The 20070-nt window shown below is 38.0% G+C and overlaps 1 protein-coding gene across 1 annotated transcript in view; it reads right to left on the reverse strand.

Annotated features, from left to right (window-relative positions):
- The window catches only part of CFAP54 (cilia and flagella associated 54), a 344097-nt gene that overhangs the window by 308797 nt on the left and 15230 nt on the right, over positions 1-20070 (reverse strand). The window contains exons 6-11 of the mRNA XM_012663989.1: positions 13796-13939; positions 10624-10731; positions 10399-10500; positions 3307-3505; positions 949-1130; positions 703-868 (exon numbers count right to left, since the gene is read on the reverse strand). Of these exons, the coding sequence (XP_012519443.1) occupies positions 703-868; positions 949-1130; positions 3307-3505; positions 10399-10500; positions 10624-10731; positions 13796-13939 (901 nt within the window). The remainder of the gene's footprint in view (positions 1-702; positions 869-948; positions 1131-3306; positions 3506-10398; positions 10501-10623; positions 10732-13795; positions 13940-20070) is intronic.

Raw genomic sequence — 20070 nt, forward strand, 5'->3', positions numbered from 1 at the left:
AATGCACATAAAATATGGTGGTTGAAAGAAAAATAAACATAATATCTATTCAGAAATCACTAGAAGAATAAAAGTTATATCATTACTCGGTGCAAATTATTTACTGCAACTGAGAGGCCATGCAATTGTCTTAAAAACATAGCAAAACATAAAAAGTGTGGAATTAAATAGTTCTCAAAGGTCTAAGTAGCAGAGGCTGCAGATTTTCATTACATACACAGTAACTTTAAAGACTCAAAAAGTCCTAGAATGGAAAACACTGCATACTGGAAAGACAGAAAAGATGACCAACTCTTCCCTTCCTAAAGTGAACTAACTGATAACTGTGCCCTTTGATTCACTGCCCTGCTAGCCTCTCATTCATATCACTAAGCTAGCAGCTAAATGGAGCCTCATTCCTCTACTCGAAACTGTCCCTCAGAATAAAATCCAGCATCCCTACAAAGCCTAGTAACCACATTATCTGGGGCCCAGCTATTTCTTGACCTTGTCACCTACCACACTCCCAAACTTCACCACTATCACCAGTGCACTCCAGCCCGTGTCACTCTTTCAATAACCAAACACACTCTTGCATCAGGGCAAGAGTGGCACCTCCTGCTCCCTCAGACTTGAATGTTCTTCTTCTCACCTCACCTATAAAGAGCATATTTTATCAGATAACACCATCTTAATTTTTCTAAAAAGCAAATAAATACTCACCAGGAAAAACAATTTTTTTTAAATAAATTTGAGCTGACTGTCCTTCTTTATGGTTTTCCAAAGGCAAGATGGAACCTTTGTTTTTCTTTATGTTGATTAGTGGTTCGATTGCCAACAGAAGAGTTAAATCCTTCACTGCTTTCTTTGACTCTGGATCATCCTCACCCTTAGAGAAGTATATCGCACAAGTTAATTAAATATCATTTCAACAAAACGGAAATAAATGAATGGTTTTGCATATATTACCTGGAGAAAACAAATAAGACGCCCTGCTGAAGATTCAAATAAACTCCACTCCTCATAAGTAAAAGCCAATTTTATAAATTTCACAGCAACATCCATGGAAATAACATTTTTCCTTTCTATCATAAGTTCCAGAAGAGATGTTTTTGGAAAAGCGAGTATTCCATCTGCACCAATATTTGAACCTAGAAAAGGAAAGAGTTTGAATATCATTCACGCAAATAAGTATTTATTTACTAAATACTAGCTATCAGATACTGCCAAGCACTAGGAGAAAATGGAAAAGAAACAGGCACAATCCCTGCCTTCATAGAGTTTACACTAGCAGGGGACAGAAGAAATCTTAGGGGGCAAATACAGGGTGCTGTAGGGACAAAGAGGCAGGACATCCAATATGGGTATGGGGCAGGAGGGCAGTCAGGGAAGGCTACCCAGAGGAGTGGCAGGAAATCTCAAACATAGAGAACTAGCGAGAGTTCAGCCAAATAGGCAGCTGGGTGTAGACTGGAAACTCAGGAAAGCAATCTGAAATAGGACTATAGCTTTTAGAGTCATCATTATATATCCATAGCAAATAATAGGTTCAGCCATGGGCAAGGTGTAGCTGCCTAGGACAGGATAATAAGGAGCACCAACATTTAAGAGAAGGGCAGAGGGAAAAGACTGGAAAGGAGAGTGTTTAGGGAGAAAGGACTAGTCAACAATAACAAATACTACAGAAGTAAAGGAAGAAAAGGACTAGCTGGGCACGGTGCTGCGCGCCTGTAGTCCCAGCTGCTTGGGAGGCTGAGGCAGGAGGATCGCTTGAGCCCAGGAGTTCAAGTCCCACCTGGGCAACATAACAAGACCTCATCTCTAAAAGAAAAAAGAAGGAAGAAAAGGACAGGACTGAAAAAGGTGATCCTTGCATTAAGCAATAAGGTTGTCCATGACATTCTCAGTAGAGTGCTCGGGACAGAAGACTGCCTGCTGTATAAGTAGGAAGAATTGGAAACAGTGAAAATAGGCAATTCCTTCAATAAATCTGTCTATGCCAAGAAGAAGACATAAGATAAAGGGACTACTTGGAGGGATTAATCTTAATGACATAAAGAGCAGGAATGACTCATTTTAATGAGAGACAGTGGAAAAGGATGGATGCAGATGAGGGGAAGTTTTGGGGTTTGGGCGAAGGAAGTCAAGGAAATTCTCATCTGAGAACTTGTTATTTTTCTTGTGAAGAGATGAGCCCAAACTGTGGCTCCACAGGTTCCCTGCCTCCTGATGGGCACACGTGCGTATACACACACAGACACGCACTCACTAAACTCACCTAGAGGTACACAAGTTAAGGTCTAGGCTTTCATCCCTCCTCCCAGGCAGACACTGCAGCCAAGTCAGGTCTTCCAAGGCAACAGAAGGAAAACTCATGAGGAAAGAATATCAAAAGCTCAAGCACCTTCAAAGAAAAACCACAAATGAAGCATCCTTTACGACAGGAAGTAGGAAAATGGGACAGAGTGAACAAGAACTGAAGCACAAGTATTCTCTCAGAGAAGTAAGAGTGGATATCAGAAATGTGAGGCAAGAACAAGTGCTGTGGAAAAGAACCAAGTGGATACAAATTATAAAGCATATCATTGCACTAGGCATGGTGACGCACCCCTGTAATCCCAGCACTTTGGGAGATCAAGGCAGGAGGATCACTTGAGGCCAGGAGTTCAAGACCACCCTGGACAACATAACGAGACCCTGTCTCTACAAAAATTTTTTTAAATTAGCCAGGTGTGGTGGCGCACGCATCTTTAGTCCCAGCTACTTGGGAGGCTGAGGCAGGAGGATCATTTGATCAACTCAATAAATCTTAATAAATCTACCAAAAAATTTTGATAAAACTCAACAGTTATTTAGGATTAAGAACAAACAAACAAAAAACTCTTAGCAAACCAAGAATAAAAGAAACTTCCTTAATCTGAAAAAGGGTATCTGTAAAGATCCTTCCGTAAATATCTTAAGTAAATGGTAAAATGTTGAAAGCTTTCCATTGGAGATCAAAAATGAGACAAGGATGTCTGCTATCATCATCAATTATTTATGTGTTATTGGAGATCCTAGCCAGTGCAATAAGTCAAGAAATGCAAGAAAAAAGAAATTAAAAGATTAAGAATTGAAAATAAAATTGTCATTATTCACAAATTATTGTATGTACAAAAAAACTCCAAAAAATATACTAATAATTATTCAAAATATCAATTAACTTTAGCAAGGTTGCTGAATTCAAGATCACTATAAATTGTATCAGTGTCTTACATATGGACTGTCATCCTAAAATTTTTTGTTATTTATGTCTACCATAAAATATCCCCTTAACATCTTACTTACTTATTAAAAGTTCTTTTCCTGCCATGAACAGTTCTGAGACAACATCACGAAGCTCCACTTCATCTGTAACAAGAGGTCCAGTTTGCAGTACTCGCCTATTTGAATCAGAAAGAGCTTCAAAGACAGCCAGAAACCGGGATGCAGTGCTATCAAACATCTCGTCCAACAGCCGTTCTGTGACAGTCCGTGGCCATGACAACTGGAATACAAAATAATTCAGTCCATTTTTTAAAGATATTAATTAGTATAGGGTAAAGCAAAGTAAGGCATGCTTAATTAATGCAAGTAATAAAACAGAGTGCTTGGTCTAATAATGAGATGGTTTTCATTTTTTGAGATGTCACCCCAGACTCCATTAAAGTTTATGTCATGCCATTGCATGAAAGACTTTGCTGTTTCTTTATATGTTTGTGTTTCCAAGGTGGCATAAAAAGGCTGTTTGTTACGGTCTTTTTATTAAGTCAGGATCAATCTCCATATGCTTTATAGTACTTAATTACAGCCTTAAGACACTGATACTCAAACTTTGGTTGCCTAAGAATCACTCAAGGCTGCTTTTTCGATTCAAGACCAAATCTCCAGAGATTCCATGTGTCTGGGTGAGACATTTTTAATAAGCACTGCGGGAAATTCTAATGCTTGAAGGTCTTCAAACTCAAATTTGAAACAATATTTCATAGTATAAATAACTAGGCTTGTGGTTGTGGACTCTAAGGAAAGCTGATCAGCTGTATACTAATAAGCTAGTGATGGTTAGAACCCGGTGTGAGTTCCCAATCACTCTGCTTTGTCGTGGCCCAAAGTGACTGCACCTCCTGCAGATGGCTTGCCTCCGCCACACTTTATCTTCTCTCCGACAAATGACCTGTTCTCTGCATTTGGACTGCCAGTAAATAAGAGCTGTCTTCTAGTTGGCTTTTCCAGCATCTGTGTCCAAATAGAAGATACCCACCGTATTCCCCACAATTCTCTTGCTTTTATTTCTCTTCTTGGGACAAGGTTAGAAAGACAAAAACAAAGCAGGGATAAAGCTGCTTGGAACTATTTTTCCCCAAACACCAGCTTCCCTACTTATTAGTTTCTGTGCCTTTTCAATCGATAGGTCAATTGATATATTAAAAAACCTTTATAAAATTTGAACTTCATTTGGTGCCTTCTCTTTCCTTACAGAGGTAAGGGTTTCTCCTAAGATTTCTATTGTAGATTAAAACAGAGCTTTAAAAATATATATTTAAACAGCAAAATGAACTTTCTTCTAATAATTAAAAGTATTCAAAATGGAATGGTAAAACTCAGATGGATAAAAGAGTGAAATCGCTCATTAAAATATCATAGAAAAACTAGCAAAAAGAAGAATATCAGAGCTGTGGATGAATACTAAATAAAAGATTTTTAAGTATAAATATTTAAAAGATCAGGCTGGGCGCGGTGGCTCACACCTGTAATCCTAGCACTCTGGGAGGCCGAGGCAGGCGGATTGTTTGAGCTCAGGAGTTCGAAACCAGCCTGAGCAAGAGCGAGACCCTGTCTCTATTAAAAATAGAAAGAAATTAATCGGACGACTAAAAATATATAGAAAAAATTAGCCGGGCATGGTGGTGCATGCCTGTAGTCCCAGCTACTCGGGAGGCTGAGGCAGGAGGATCACTTGAGCCCAGGAGTTTGAGGTTGCTGTGAGCTAGGCTGACGCCACGGCACTCTAGCCCGGGCAACACAGTGAGACTCTGTCTCAAAAAAAAAAAAAAAAAAAATTTAAAAGATCTATAAAAAAGAAAGCTAAAGCAATAAAAAAAGTGGATTGTCAAGTATGACAAACAAAACATTAATGTCTTATAAAAACAATGAGCTCAAATATATTTTAAAAATTAAAATCTCTAGTAGATAAATGGTCAAAGACTACAAAAGATAATTCACACAAAAAAGTAAATGTAAAGAGTAAACACAAATATTAATATAGGGAAAAGTTGTATCAAAGAAATAAAGTTAAATAACAAGCCATTTTATGGAAACTGAATTTGCAAAAATAACGTTTAAACAAATAATATCAAAATAATAACCTGTGGTAAAATTGGTAAAATTGTCACCTTGAAAATAGGAGTATCTATTTTGGAAATCAATTTAGCAATATATATTAAAAGAAATAAAAATGTTAATATCCCTTTGATTCAGAAATCCTACACCTTAGCCTATCCTCCAAAGTGAGGTATCACAAGAATGGAAGAATAAGCACCACATGTACTCGCCCTCTAATTGGCAGTAACTGATCAACACTAAAGTGCTCACACGGTAGTAATATTCCTTGGGGGTTGGGGGTTTTGGGGTGGGTAAACTCGCAACTAATGGACACAGTAAGCATTGTATGGGGGAAAGGGCACACCTCCAATCCTGGCTTGGGTGAGGCAAAGTCATAACATGTAACCAAATGTTTGTACCCCCATAATATCCTGAAATAAAAAAAAAGAAAGAAAAATTGAAAATTGAAAAAAAAAAAGAAATCCTACATCTTGAATTTTATCCACAGGAAATAAAAGAAAGAAAACCATAGTATGCCTGAAGATGCAGATGACATCAATATTTATAATAGCAAAAAAATTGGAAACAACTAAATTAATAGTAATAAAAATATTAGACAAATTATGGCACAGCATGGTATACATATTGCATAGGATGTATAATACCATTGTTTAAAATGTCAGGATGGATGACAATCTGGATTATACAACCCATACAGTTCGTGCCACCTTTAAATACTATGGTTGCCATGATATCTACTCTGTGAGATGTATTATACAATGTTAATTCACCAACATTATACATCTACCCTAGTCAACCTCTATTTCTCACTGACCCCCAACTAATTTTGCCTATTCTGGCTTCTAAGCTATGATCATGCTCTGCTAATCCTTTACTTAGAATGTTTTCCTCCCTCCTCCCTGTCTAACCAAATCATGCTCATTATTTCAAGGCCATTCGGAAAGCAAAAACTGTGAATTAGTATTTCTATATTCCACTATACTTGAAACCACAGTAGGCATTCAATATACAGTTGTTGAATGAAGGAATAGTAAATAAGCAATAATAATAGCTAATATTTACTGAGACCCTACCATATGTCAGGAACATTCTAAGGGATTTATATGTAACTCATTTAATCCCCACCACACCACCACCATTATTTCTTTCTTAATATTTATCACGAGCTATAATTATTTTGTTTATTTACAATGTAATTTCTTCACTACAATTTAATCTTCATCTATATTGTTCACATAACAGGTACTTAAAAAATATTTTTTGAATGAATCACTAAATGGTTGATCATTAGGAGTCTATAAAAACTACCCACTAAACAATTATAATTCTTTTCTAAAAAAAATACCACCAGAATTTTTCCCACAACAATTATCTTAAAGGAAAATATAAATAAATGAGTTTTTAATGTACTTTTATCTGGAATTTTAAACATTTTTCTTTGAAAATATCTTTAATTTTGTTAGGATGACTGTAAGTCCTAATAATAAACTCAGTAATGTCAATCTTGCAGCTTTGGCTATTTACATTTTTGCTCAGAGAAAAAAATGCTGGTAAGGTAAGATATTGTTCTCTGCTCTTTTACAAAGACTCTAGCATTACTATTTAACAATCCTAGATGCAAGTAGTTCGACAGTTCATCCAAGAAATTGTTATAATTTGGCAAGTTACCCCCACCAATATATACTATTGGTCAGTAAGGGATATGATTTATTTTATTTTTTTAAATTGATTTGTGGGGTACATGTGCAGATTTGTTATGTGGATACATTGCATAGTAATGAAGTCTGGGCTTTTCGTGTAACCTTCAACCGGTTAGTAAACATAGCACCCATTAGGTAATTTCCCACCCTACATCTCTCTCCCACTCTCCCACTCCCATGAGAGTCCAATGTCTATTATTTCACTCTCTGTGTCCAGGTGTACTCATTATTTAGCTCCTACTTATAAGTAAGAAGATGTGGTGTTTGACTTTCTGTTTCTGAGTTATTCCACTTAAGATAATGGCCTCCTGTTCCATCCATGTTCTTGCAAAAGACACAATTTCATTCTTTTTTGTGGCTGAGTAGTATTCTATGGTGTGTGCGTGTGCGTGTGTCACATTTTCTTTATCCAATCATCAATTAATTAACACTTAGGTTGGTTCCACATCTTTGCTATTGTGAGTAGTGCTGTGATAAACATATGAGTGCAGGTATCTTTTTTTTCTTTGTTTTTCTTTTTTTTTTTTTACAAAGTATCAGGGGAAAGTGTGAACGCAGTCCCCCACTACCACAAATTATGCAGTTGAGTTTCCCACCTTTGGGGAAATCACAGGGGTCAGCAAATCCGAAGTGCAATGTATAAGCCTCGCCCTGGGAAAACCACCTTCGTGATCATGGCATCTCCCCTACCAGGTAAGTATAGGTATCTTTTTGATGTAATGACTTCTTTTTGGGGGGAGTAGATATCCAGTAGTGGGATTCCTGGATAGAATGGTAGATCTATTTTTAGTTCTTTGAGGAATTTCTATAATGTTTTCCATAGAGGTTGTACTAAATTACATTCCCATCAACAGTGTATAAGAGTTCCCTTTTCTTTGCATCCTCACCAACATCTATTATTTTTTGACCTTTTAATAATGGCAATTCTAACTGGAGTAAGCTGGCATCTCATTGTGGTTTTAATTTGCATTACTCTGATGATTAGTGATGTTGAGCATTTTTTCATTTGTTTCTTGGCCATTTGTATGTCTTCTTTTGAAAAATATCTGTTCATGTCCTTTCCCGATGACGGGGTTATTTGGGTTTTTCTCATTCAGTTGTTTGAGTTCCTTGTAGAATCTGGATATTAGTCCTTTGTTGGATACATAGTTTGCGAATACTTTCTTCCATTCTGTAGTTTTTCTATCTGCTGATTATTTCTTTTTCTGTGCAGAAGCTTTTTAGTTTTATTAAGTCCCATTTGTTTTTATTGCATTTGCTTTTGGGATCTTAGTCATAAATTCTCTGCTGAAGCCAATGTCCAATAGAGTTTTTCCTAGATTTTCTTCTAGAATTTTTATAGTTTCAGGTCTGTAAGGGATCTGATTTAAAAGAGATATATAAAATATACTTCTGGGCTCAGTAGTTGATATTGTCACACTGGCAATGGTAAGGTACCATGTTCAAATAATATTTGTATTTAAACATCATGATTTATTTAAAAGGAAAAAAAAGAATTACTCCTAAATGTTTTAAGAAGAAATGAGGACAGAGAGCAGCAGTCACTGGAGTAGTGAGAAAGCAGTGGGCTTAGAGATACAGGTTCCACCAACAGCTGCCTTTGTGACTCTGAGCGGTCATTTAGATACTCCGAGCTTTATTTTCCCCATCTGTAATAGAAAAGGGCTGAACCAGATGGTTTCCAAAACCCCTTCTGGGTTCTGAGATTCTACAACTCTTCTACAGAAGCTGCTCCTCTTCTTTCCCCTCACTTTCATTTTTAGTCCCTACATAGAAGCTCACAGAGAGTGTGTGGCCATCTATTAATAGAACAGTCGGGGAAAGTTTCAACAAGATATAAAACTTGGCCTTGAAGGTCAGGTGCGGTGGCTCACGCCTGTAATCCTAGCTCTCTGGGAGGCCGAGGCGGGCGGATTGTTTTGAGCTCAGGAGTTCGAAACCAGCCTGAGCAAGAGCGAGACCCCATCTCTACTAAAAATAGAAAAATTAGCCGGGCATGGTGGCTCATGCCTGTAGTCCCAGCTACTCGGGAGGCTGAGGCAGAAGGATTGCTTGAGCCCAGGAGTTTGAGGTTGCTGTGAGCTAGGTTGATGCCACGGCACTCACTCTAGCCCGGGTAACACAGTGAAACTCTGTCTCAAAAAAAAAAAAAAAAAAACTTGGCCTTAAGGGATATTGAGAGTGAGAAAGGCAGAGGGGGAGACTGTGGAAGAAGAAAAAAGGCAAAGGCAAGAGGGAGAAAGGGGGCAGAGGACCCCACAGACAGAACTTTGTCCCACTTCCTTCGCTGGGATGGTCCATAGTGCTGTTTGCCAAATACGCTTGTGGTTGGGAGGGGCTGTGTGACTAGCTATGATATGTGAGAAGAGGCTCACGTCACTTCCATACTGAGTGCCTGTGCAAGATCTTCCAGAGCTCTCTTTTATCCCCTCTGGCAGAACGACCAGCAATTTTCAAAATGAGGGCTGTTCCTCAGCCTGTCCCTGAGCAGCTTTCATAAAAGCAGAGCCTCCGATAACTATAATAACATAGGACTCCAGTGGGAAATAAATTGCTGTTTTAAGCCACCTGAGGTATGGGGGTTGTTTGTTGCTACAGGATAACCTAGTTCCTGAACACTCCCAAAGGTGAAGAAGAAGCCTAAGGCTGATGAGAAAATGTGCCTCCATCTTCTGCGCAACCTCTGAGCCTGCTAAGCTAACACAAACTAGTGAAAGACAAAGGCATGTGCAGAACTACTCAGAGGCCTGTTCAATCAACCCTTTTATAGGCTCCTCTTCAGCCTCTTGTCCTTTAAAGTTGCAAAACTGGGATTGTGCTAAGGCACAAAAGCTTTGAGAAAGAGATAAAGTGAGGCCATGTCCAAATTGGGAGATCGTTCTTCTCCCTATTTGCCCGTTGGTGCAGAGAATCAGGGGCAAAATTTAATAATGAGTGGCTAGGTTTAAAAGACGCCGAGGGGCCGGGCGCCGTGGCTCACGCTTATAATCCTAGATCTCTGGGAGGCCGAGGCGGGCGGATTGTTTGAGCTCAGGAGTTCGAAACCAGCCTGAGCAAGAGCGAGACCCTGTCTCTACTAAAATTAGAAAGAAATTAATCGGACAACTGAAAATATATAGAAAAAATTAGCCGGGCATGGTGGCGCATGCCTGTAGTCCCAGCTACTCAGGAGGCTGAGGCAGGAGGATCGCTTGAGCCCAGGAGTTTGAGGTTGCTGTGAGCTAGGCTGACGCCATTGCATTCACTCTAGCCCAGGCAAAAGAGTGAGACTCTGTCTCAAAAAAAAAAAAAGACACCAAGTTATGCACAAATACACTGAAAAAAGAGTCTTAAATTGAGAAGATGTTTTTAGACTTACAGTTTGTGCTTCCCTTAGGTTAACTCTTATCTTTGGTCTAAAGAAAGCTTTGTTTTTTCTTCTGGATTCAAAGACTCCTCTTTTGAAGATCATCACTGCCATCTGTCTCAAAAAGAAGAATTACATGTGAAGTAACAATGGGATGTACTTCTCAACTACTAATATTAAGTACTTAATCAGCTATAGAGCACAGTAAATTTCTTTTATTTCATGAAAGTTTTATACCTTTAGTGTGGCCTCTCTGTACGATCTTATGGATTCTTCATGTGAGGAACTCATTAACTCCAGTTGCCTTAACTCATCAATTTTAGCTAAAGCACGACGAGCGAATGCCTACATGCAATTAAAATAAATTTAATTAATAATGAGTTAGAATATAGTGATTAAAAATGTATAAAGACAATGTGTTTTGTTCTCCTAGACATTTGATTTAATCTGTGAATTAAGCTCAGGCTGATGCTGACTTCTTATAACATGGTAGCTATTAATAAATATCTATCCAGTCTGGCATGCTACAAGCATCACTAAAATCTATAGATCTAAAGTTAATAAACTGTCAGATATGCTAATTTTATTAATTATGAAATTCAAAAAAAGTAAGGAAAGCCAAAATATGGGTTAAACAGTAGCTCCATACAGATTATTACTTATCTGGCACGGGTGCTCACACGCACACACCTCTGTGAACACACACACACGCACGCACACACACACACACACACACACACACACACACAAACCATCCTTAGGTGTGCTTCTCAAATCTAACCTTCCTACCATAATATGCTGTATTATCTATTTAGCTGTTCATGTCATCCACTAAATTTTGAGTTCCTTAAAAAGTCTTTCTCATTTTTGTACCCCCAATACCCAGCATATAGAAAGTATTTATTAAATATCTGAGGAAAGTAAGGAAGGAAAAAGGCAGGCTTACTTATTTAATCATATCACCATTATTATAATTCTCTAGAGGTAACAAAAGAGTTCAAGAGAGTTATTAAGAGTTCATGTCATTTATCTCATGATTTGTTTGAAATATTTCATTCATAATATATAATTTTTAATGAAGATGCTTCTAGACCAATCACAATATTAACATATAGGAAGGGTTAAAATTTCCAATAAAGGGGCTGGGTATAGTGGCTCATGCCTGTAATCCCAGCACTGTGAGAAGCCAAGGTGGGAGGATTGCTTGAGGCCAGGAGTTCAAGACCAGCTTGGTCAACATAGCTAGACTCTGTCTCTCTGAAAAATTAAAAAATAAAAAATAAAATAAAATTTTCAATAAGGAAGAATCCCAGTAGGAATCAAATGTTTAAAACTACAAACATGGGCAAAAGACATGAACAGATTTTCAAAAGAAGATAGGCAAATGGCCACATATGAAAAAATGCTCAATATCACTAATCATCAGGGAAACGCAAATTAAAACCACAATAAGATATCACCTTACCCCAGTTAGAATGGCTTTTATTAAAAAGTCCAAAAACAATAGATGTTGGCATGGATACAGAGAGAAAGGAACACTTATATACTGTTGGTGGGACTGTACATTAGTATAACTTCTGTGGAAAACAGTATGGAGATTCCTCAAAGAACTAAAAGTAGACATACCATTCAATCCAGCAATCCCACTACTAGGTATCTACCCAAAGGAAAAGAAGTCTTTTAATCAAAAAGACACCTGCACTCAAATGTTTATTGCAGCACAATTCACAATTGCCAAGATGTGGAATCAACCCAAGTGCCCATAAATTCATGAGTAGATTAATAAAATGTGGTATATGTATACCATGGAGTACTACTCAGCCATAAAAAGGGTGAATTAATGCCTTTTGCAACAATTTGAATGGAACTGGAGACTAAGTGAAATATCCGAAAAATGGAAAAACAAACACCACGTGTACTCTCTAACAAATTGGAACTAACCAAGGGGCACATGTGCACAGAGGAAAGTAAAAGTCATTGGAAATCAAGCAGCGGGGAGGGGGGAAGAAGGGAGGAGTAAAAACCTACCTAACAGGTACAGTGAACACTGTTTAGGTGATGGGAGACTTACAGCCCTGTCTCAAGCATTACAAAAGCTATCCATGTAACAAAAACATTTGTACCCTCTTAATATTTGGAAATTTTAAAAACTATACAAATGTTCCATTCCCTGCTAATTTGAGTAGCTATAGGACAAAATATGCCACCACTAGTACTCTAAAGTTAATTATTCACATGTGATGAGTAGTTTCTAGTAGTTTCATACATATACGATGTATCCTGGGCTACAAAAGTATCCTACGAGGGTTGAATTAGACTATTTCTCTGCCTATGGGCCACTACCATCCAACTCTTCAGAACTAGTTTAAGCAGGAAAAACTAAGCGTAAAGGAACCATTAACTGACCAGATGATTTATTTATGGTTGTAAACAGGACATGAACAGGTATTTGCACAGCTGTGAAGGCTGTCCTACACAAGACTTCCAGCCAAGTGGGTTGAGTGAAAGCTCAAATCCAGCCTGCACTCCACTTATCAACACGTGCACCCTGGTGCAGGGATGTGTTGGCCTAAAAGAAGGGTGTCTAATTCTAATTCTCACCAAGGCCCCACCCACTGACCAAGCCAGGTGCCATGTACTGTAGAGAGGGCGCCGTTTCTAATTTACACAGAGGTACTATACAGACCAATAGAAGTCCTGACCAGTTAAGTTATATTTCAAGTATGCAATCTAAAAGATACACAGGAAAAAAACAAAGAAAAGAAATAGAGTGTATTAAAAAGGGGTTAGAAAATGTATTAAATGACGGTTAGCAGAGAAAAGTAAGACAAGAATATAGTGAGTAACAAGGAATACAAAACTGAATAAGGAAGAAAGGTGGCTTGTATACAAGAGCAAAATGAGGATGGAAAGACAGGAGGTAGAAGTTTTCGACAAGGTGACCACGGTTAATAATAATGTATTACATATTTCAAAATTGCAGAAGAAAAGATTTTATGAGTTCTTACTCCAAAAAAATGATAAATATGTGAAGTGATAGATATGTTAATTAGCTTGATACAATCATTTCACAACGTATACATTTATTAAAACATTACATTGTACCCCATAAGTATATACAATTATTCTTTGCCAATTCAAAATATACGTTTTAATTAAAAAAATACCAGCAATCCTATTCAGAAATAGAGCAAAGAAGGTGGAAGTTGATAGATAGCAAAAAGGAGAGCAAAAGATCAACAGAATGGAAAAACCAAGCAAACTTCTGCAAATATACCCTTGAACTTTTGGCTTTGCTACATTTCAATTCTTTGGTGTTTTTTTTGTTCTTGATGGCATCTAAAGTAGAAAACGCTGGATAAGCTGTATTTTTAAATATTGGAATGTTCCGAATTAAAAAGTAGCATACCTCTCCGTGAATACCAGCTTGGCAGTTGTAGTAGCACTGGCAGACAGCCGCGTAGAGGGTAGCTCTCCACGTCAGGTACCTGAGCGACAGGAGCGGGACTGAAGACTCCATACACACGCTGGCCCACAGGAGATATTCTAAGGCCTGCAAAACAAAGGGTACAATTGGATCTATTTTCATTCTAAGCTAATAATGATAGTTTTATTTAATATAATCAAATTATAAGTTGTAAGCACAAGTTGCTGACTACTTAAACCAAAATACCAAAACAATGAATCCAGAAAAAAACAAGCATTTAAAAATTAAAACAATAATTTAGATAACTCAAAATCTCAGATTAGCCATTTTACAATGTCTTCTTTCTAAGGCCTTTAATATTCTCAGCTCATTTTTATTAATATTTATCAAATGTCAATGGTCATCTAGGAGCTAACTCCAACAATACAATTGTTATTAGTTGGCCTGGAACTAGTGTATTATTCTGAAAATTAGCTGGTATAGGAGGTAGGGAACATGAAAAAGCTCACAGCCTGAGGCCAGTGATGCTTAATATTATAGAAATAGTCCAAAATTAGAATCAAATAAACCTGGGTTTCAATCTCAATTTTACCACCTAGTGTATGTATTATTTTACCTTTTCAGACTTCAATTGCCTCATCTGTAAAATGGGTATTTTATCACAACACAGCAGTGCTTTGTGGAGAAAGAGACAATGTATGCATTACGTGCTAGGATGATATTTGGCACATAATAAGCAATCTATAAATGGTGCCTATTACCACTGTAATTATTCCCAAGGTACAATTTGAAACAAAATGGCAGGAAAAGGATCACCATTATTACTGGCCTGCCTATAGGAACATATGTAACAACCTCTTGTGCCATACAAATCCACTGATAATTCTTTTTTGGTATATTCTTCCCACAAACCCTATACTGGGAAATGCTATTTGACTATGTATACTCTACAGTTAACTTTTTCAATCTTTAGTCTTTCTTTGAAAATATTTTAAAAGCTCAAAGTATAATTGCCTTTTACTTGATTTAATGTGAGAAAGAGGAAATTTGGCCTATATATTACATATTAATATAAGAAATGTTACCAGGGTGAAAATAAGAATCTGTGAGCAAAATACCTTAGAATCTGAAATTCTAAATTCTATCCATGGAAATATCAGCCTTAACCAAGTAGGTCTCCACCTGTCTCCCTGGACCATTAGGATACTTCCTCACTTATTTCACTGTCTTTGGTCTCACCACCTCCCTTCTTCTTATACACCTCCTTATACATCCTCCTCACCTCCACCAGAGTTCTCTCCTACAATGCAAACGGGGTTGTATCACTTTTGTGCTTTAAACATTTCTGTGGCTTCCTATTGCCTATATGACGAAGTATAAGTTCTTTATTTAGTAGGGCTTGCAGAGACCCTTCATGACCTAATCCCCACCTTTCCTTCCCCATTACTCTTGACCTTATACCACACATTTAAAGCTATTCCAAGATGCTTTCTGTTCCACACATCTCACTAGTCCAAATATGTGTGTCTTTGCTCACTCTCCTGTCTCTACTCTGAATGTTTTCTCTACCTGTGCCATATGCTGAAATACTACCTCCACTAATGGCAGTGTTACCTTGGACAATTTACTTAAATTCCATGTGCCTCACATTCTTCATTTGCAAAATAGGGGTAATGGTAAATATCTTACAGGAATATTTGAGGATTAAATGAGTTAATACGTGTTAAATGCTTATAACAGTGACTGGCACATAGTAAGTGTTAACTTTGGTAATGACAATGAAGAAAAAGGGGGAGGAGAGAGAAGTAGGAGGAGGAGGAAGAGAATTAGTTGTCCCTAGAGAGAAATGACCATGGCCTCATTTCAATCTCTGCTGTGTTATGTGTGCATATACATTATCCACATATATTTTATATACAAATACATATCATATGTCACGTCCAATTGCATTAACATGTTCACATGTGTGATTCCAAAATTAGACTGCTATCTCTTTGAAAATAGGAACAGAGCCTCATTCATTCTTTCATCACCAGCACCTAGGATAGTGTCAGGTACATAACAGATATTCCCAAGCATTATTAATGAATTCAGTAGACAAGCCAAAGTCAGCAGAACAAGCCACAGGAGAGCTAACAAGTATTACTCTAGGTTCTCAAATAATGATAATAAATTCAGACAGCAGAATAAAGTCCCTCTTTCAATAATGAATTAGGCCTTCAATAATTGAGGAAATCATTAAGGCAAAACAATAGTCAGACCCCACCTTGAAAAGGCAAATCAGAAAGGTCCAGGAGTTTTGTCTATGTAAAGCAAACCCACCAGACTGACATAGTATTTAATAGTAAAAATAGGGAAAACATTGATAACATTCAGATCCTATTACCATCTTTGGAGCCCTCAAAGATAGTATACATAAGACGTGTGCAAGCAGCTCCATGGAAATCTAAGAGAAAGACAAGACTAAAAGGCCAGAATTCTCTACTATCTAGTCAGTTTTGATTCCAGGGGAAAGTGACTATTGGAAATAGATCAAGGTTGGACACAGAATTGTAATATTCTTTGCTATCCACTGGAATGTGAGCTCATCTCACTAGAATGTAGTTCACTTAGGAAAGGGATTTTGTCTTGCTCATAACTGTATCCCAAGCACCTAGAACTTTATCTGGCATGTAGTAGACATGCAATTAATATTTGCTGACTGACCGACTTTCATACAAAAGTTTCAGTTCATGGTGCTAAATATGGAAATATTTCAAGCAATCGTAGAATCAAAAGGCTGAATCCAAATTCCATCTCCACCACCATATCCATCACAGGCACTACCACCAGACGCCCACAACTTCTCTCCCCAAGAGTTCCTACAGCCAGTAGAAAGGAACATACCACGTGGCAACAGAAGGCAATTTTAAACATGAAAAATAGTCCATAATCTAACATAAAATCCATCTTGCTATACCGCCAGTACATTGGTCCTAGCCTTTTGGAACAACACAAAACAATCCAAAACTCACTTCCAAATAATATCCTTCCAAGAATCTGAAACCATCTATGCAGCCTGCTTCTCCCTCAGGCCCCTATCCAGGATGAACATCCCCAAGCACTTCCATCCCTCACAGAACCGCTCTGCCCTTCTCCACCACGCTCAGTCTTCTGTGCCTTCGCCCTGGGTTGCCAATGTCGCTTTAGCGTGTATGACTAGACCCCAGTAGAGTGAAAATTCTCAGTCCCTGGCTCTGGACACTGTACCTCTACTAAGTCAGCCTGAGATTGCTTTCTTGCTGTTTTGTTGTTGCCGTCCTTGCTGTTTGCTAACCTTGCCACATGGTGAACCGATATAAAATTAGCAATCACCAAAAATTCTTGGGTTTTTCTCACATCTACAGCTCCCTAGCAACCTCTATTTCGGATTTTTGCATTTGGATTGTTGTGGTTTGGGTGGTAAGGGATGAAGCCACTTAAATTTACCTTTAAATTCACCTCTTTCCAAAATCCCTCAGGACTCCTGGCATTAGAAATTCTACATTTCCAAATAAAAATAGCTTCAGTTAACAGTTGTTTATATTATATTTGGCTTTGAATTTAGAATTAGAATTAAAGTAAATCACAGATTTTTGTCCCAGAAAGGACCTTAAATGTAGCATAATTTGACTCCCAGAGGCTAAACTGGCTCTAAGCCATAGAGCTGGGGCTGTGATTCAGGTCTCTGACCTCCCAAGTATGGTGATCTTTCTACTCCACAGAGCAGCCTTGACAAACGGGAAAAGCTCACCATAAACCGCTTAGGGTTCCTGTCTTGCAAGGTTAAACATGAAAAGCCATTTTCAAAAAATGACTCAATTTGTAGCATTTTTTTCTTACCTGTAAAAGCTAGATATAATTATTTCTGTAAAAAAAAAATTGATGGGATACAGCATGACTGTTCTTGTCATAGCAAAAAAAAAAAACTTCGAAAAACCAAATGATTTTCATATTTAAAATATGCGCCCAGCAAGAGCATGTTTCAGGTGTCCCATAGGAAAAACATACACGATCAGCTCAGCCACCGGATGGCACTGCAGCTTCACCGATATCAGCTATGTCATTTGAAGACAATGACACAGAACCAATTTCAACGTTGGGATTCAAAGCTTATGTAATGGTGTGTGAAATAATTTGACAGTAGCTATTCAAGCTGCATACTTTACCAAACTATTTCAATTTTATAGTAAAATGGCACAGAAACCAATAGCTTCTTAGACTGGATTCTATTGTATTTTTTAATATTTGCTAAATACTATACAGTTGCTGTTGTTATTGTTTTTGTTGTTTGGGGAGGTTTGTTTTTTTGTTTTTGAGACAGGGCTTCATTCTGTCCCCCAGGGCTAGAGTGCAGTGGTATTATGGAAGCTCACTGCAGCCTTCAACTTCTGGGCTCAAGCAATCTTCCTGCTTCAGCCTCTCAAGTAGTTGGGGCTACAGGTACCTACCACCATGCCAGGCTAATTTTTCTATTTTTTGTAGAGACGGGTCTCTCTTGCTCAGGCTGGTCTCAATCTCCTGACCTCAAGCAATCCTCCCACCTCAGCCTCCCAGAGTACTAGGATTACAGGCGTGAGCCACCACACCCAGCCTAAATAGTACACAGTTTTAAATGCCACAGAAGAAACTACAGATTATTCCACAAACAAAAGCAAAATTGTCATATGTCTTTAGTGAAAGAAATTTCAGAACTCTGACTTCCCTCTGATCCCTAAATTTATGCTGGTAACTTGCCTCAGCACTAAATTAAGTGTTTCCCATCTAGGGAAGAGCCCCTGGTTAGTCTTGATCTTCAGAATCTCTTTAGGAACACAGAGTCATATCAAAAAATATCAGCCCCTTCCATACAGCTCCTCCATTTGAGTAGGAAAACCAAAATAGGACGGGTCATTGCAGGATTCGATTTAGTCAATAGACATGCAGTATTACAATGGTGTTGGGAGGCACTACAGGGTGACACTGGCTCTGGCTTCAGTATACCTGTGACTCGATGTGTGACCTTGAGCAAATTAACTTTTCCCAGCCTCAGCTTCCTTATCTATAAAATGGAGGTAATAACAGCACCTTTCTCAAAGTGGTGGTGTGAGGATTAAATGAGATAATACATGAAAGTGCTTAGAAGCATACCTGATGGATGGTAGGCATTCAGTCAACAAATGTTAATGATGATGATGATGGTATTGCCCTTTGCACAGTACCTAGCACACAGTACTGATTCAATAATAATAACAAAGGGTAGCCATAATGCCTAAATCCTGTAAAAATGGGAGTTTAGATTGTTCTAGATCCTGAGGATCCCAGGTCTATTTCCACTCCTGTCTCTGCTATAACAGACTTGAACGCTAAAGTCACTACAGTATCCAGGTCCCTCGGACCCAGAAGCACTTGGACATAGGCTTGTCTCCATTAAATGGATGCCTCAAGTCCCTTTTTAGCCTCAGCTCAGGAATCAACTTACCAGCTAAGGGGGAGGGAATTTCTCGGTGAAAATTATTAATTTCCTTGAAACCTGTTATATTAAAGAAACTGAAAGAATTTCATCCTGATCTTCAGGTGGCAACTGCACAACCACCGACCACCCACAGTCCTTGCATCCCTCACTCCTCTCACTCCCATCCCACAAGACTGAGACCACAGAACCATCCTCCCTCACTCCTTATTTTGTCAGAGACAAACCCAAGTTATATGAGGAGATGTCTCGCACAGTTTATAAATAACAAATTATTTTAAGATGACTATCACTTTAAATTAAAATTCTCTCAGCATTAACAAGTACAAACACTAACAGTGAAATGTTGGCACAGACATCTCTGCCCTTCAAAGCTTTGGCAGGCAAACACTGTAGCAGACCAAACCATGACGGCCCTGTGAAGCTGTATTTGTTGTTGTACCGAGTGCAACAGGAGTATGCAAATTCTTTTTAGGAAATCATTTGGAGCTGAATGTAGAGTCATTAGAATAGTCTGTAGGCCAAATTGACATTATACATGAGACAGTGTCCCCTCAATTTAATTCACACTCAAAAAGCTAGCTAGTTCAAGTCACTGACAGTAACAGAGTTTTTTTTTTTTTAATTTGAGGAACAAAACAGAAAGAGAACACACAATGTTATGCATTGAACATGCAAATATCTTTACGTCTATTTTTATTTTTTAAATATTGTCAACTTTTAAGATACTTGGCTATGCTTTGAAGAAATAAGAAAAAAAGTATCTCTCCTGAATATTCAGGGTAAG

Source organism: Propithecus coquereli, unplaced genomic scaffold (genome assembly GCF_000956105.1).
Source record: "Propithecus coquereli isolate 6110/MARCELLA unplaced genomic scaffold, Pcoq_1.0 Scaffold85, whole genome shotgun sequence".
NCBI classification, from domain to species: domain Eukaryota; kingdom Metazoa; phylum Chordata; class Mammalia; order Primates; family Indriidae; genus Propithecus; species Propithecus coquereli.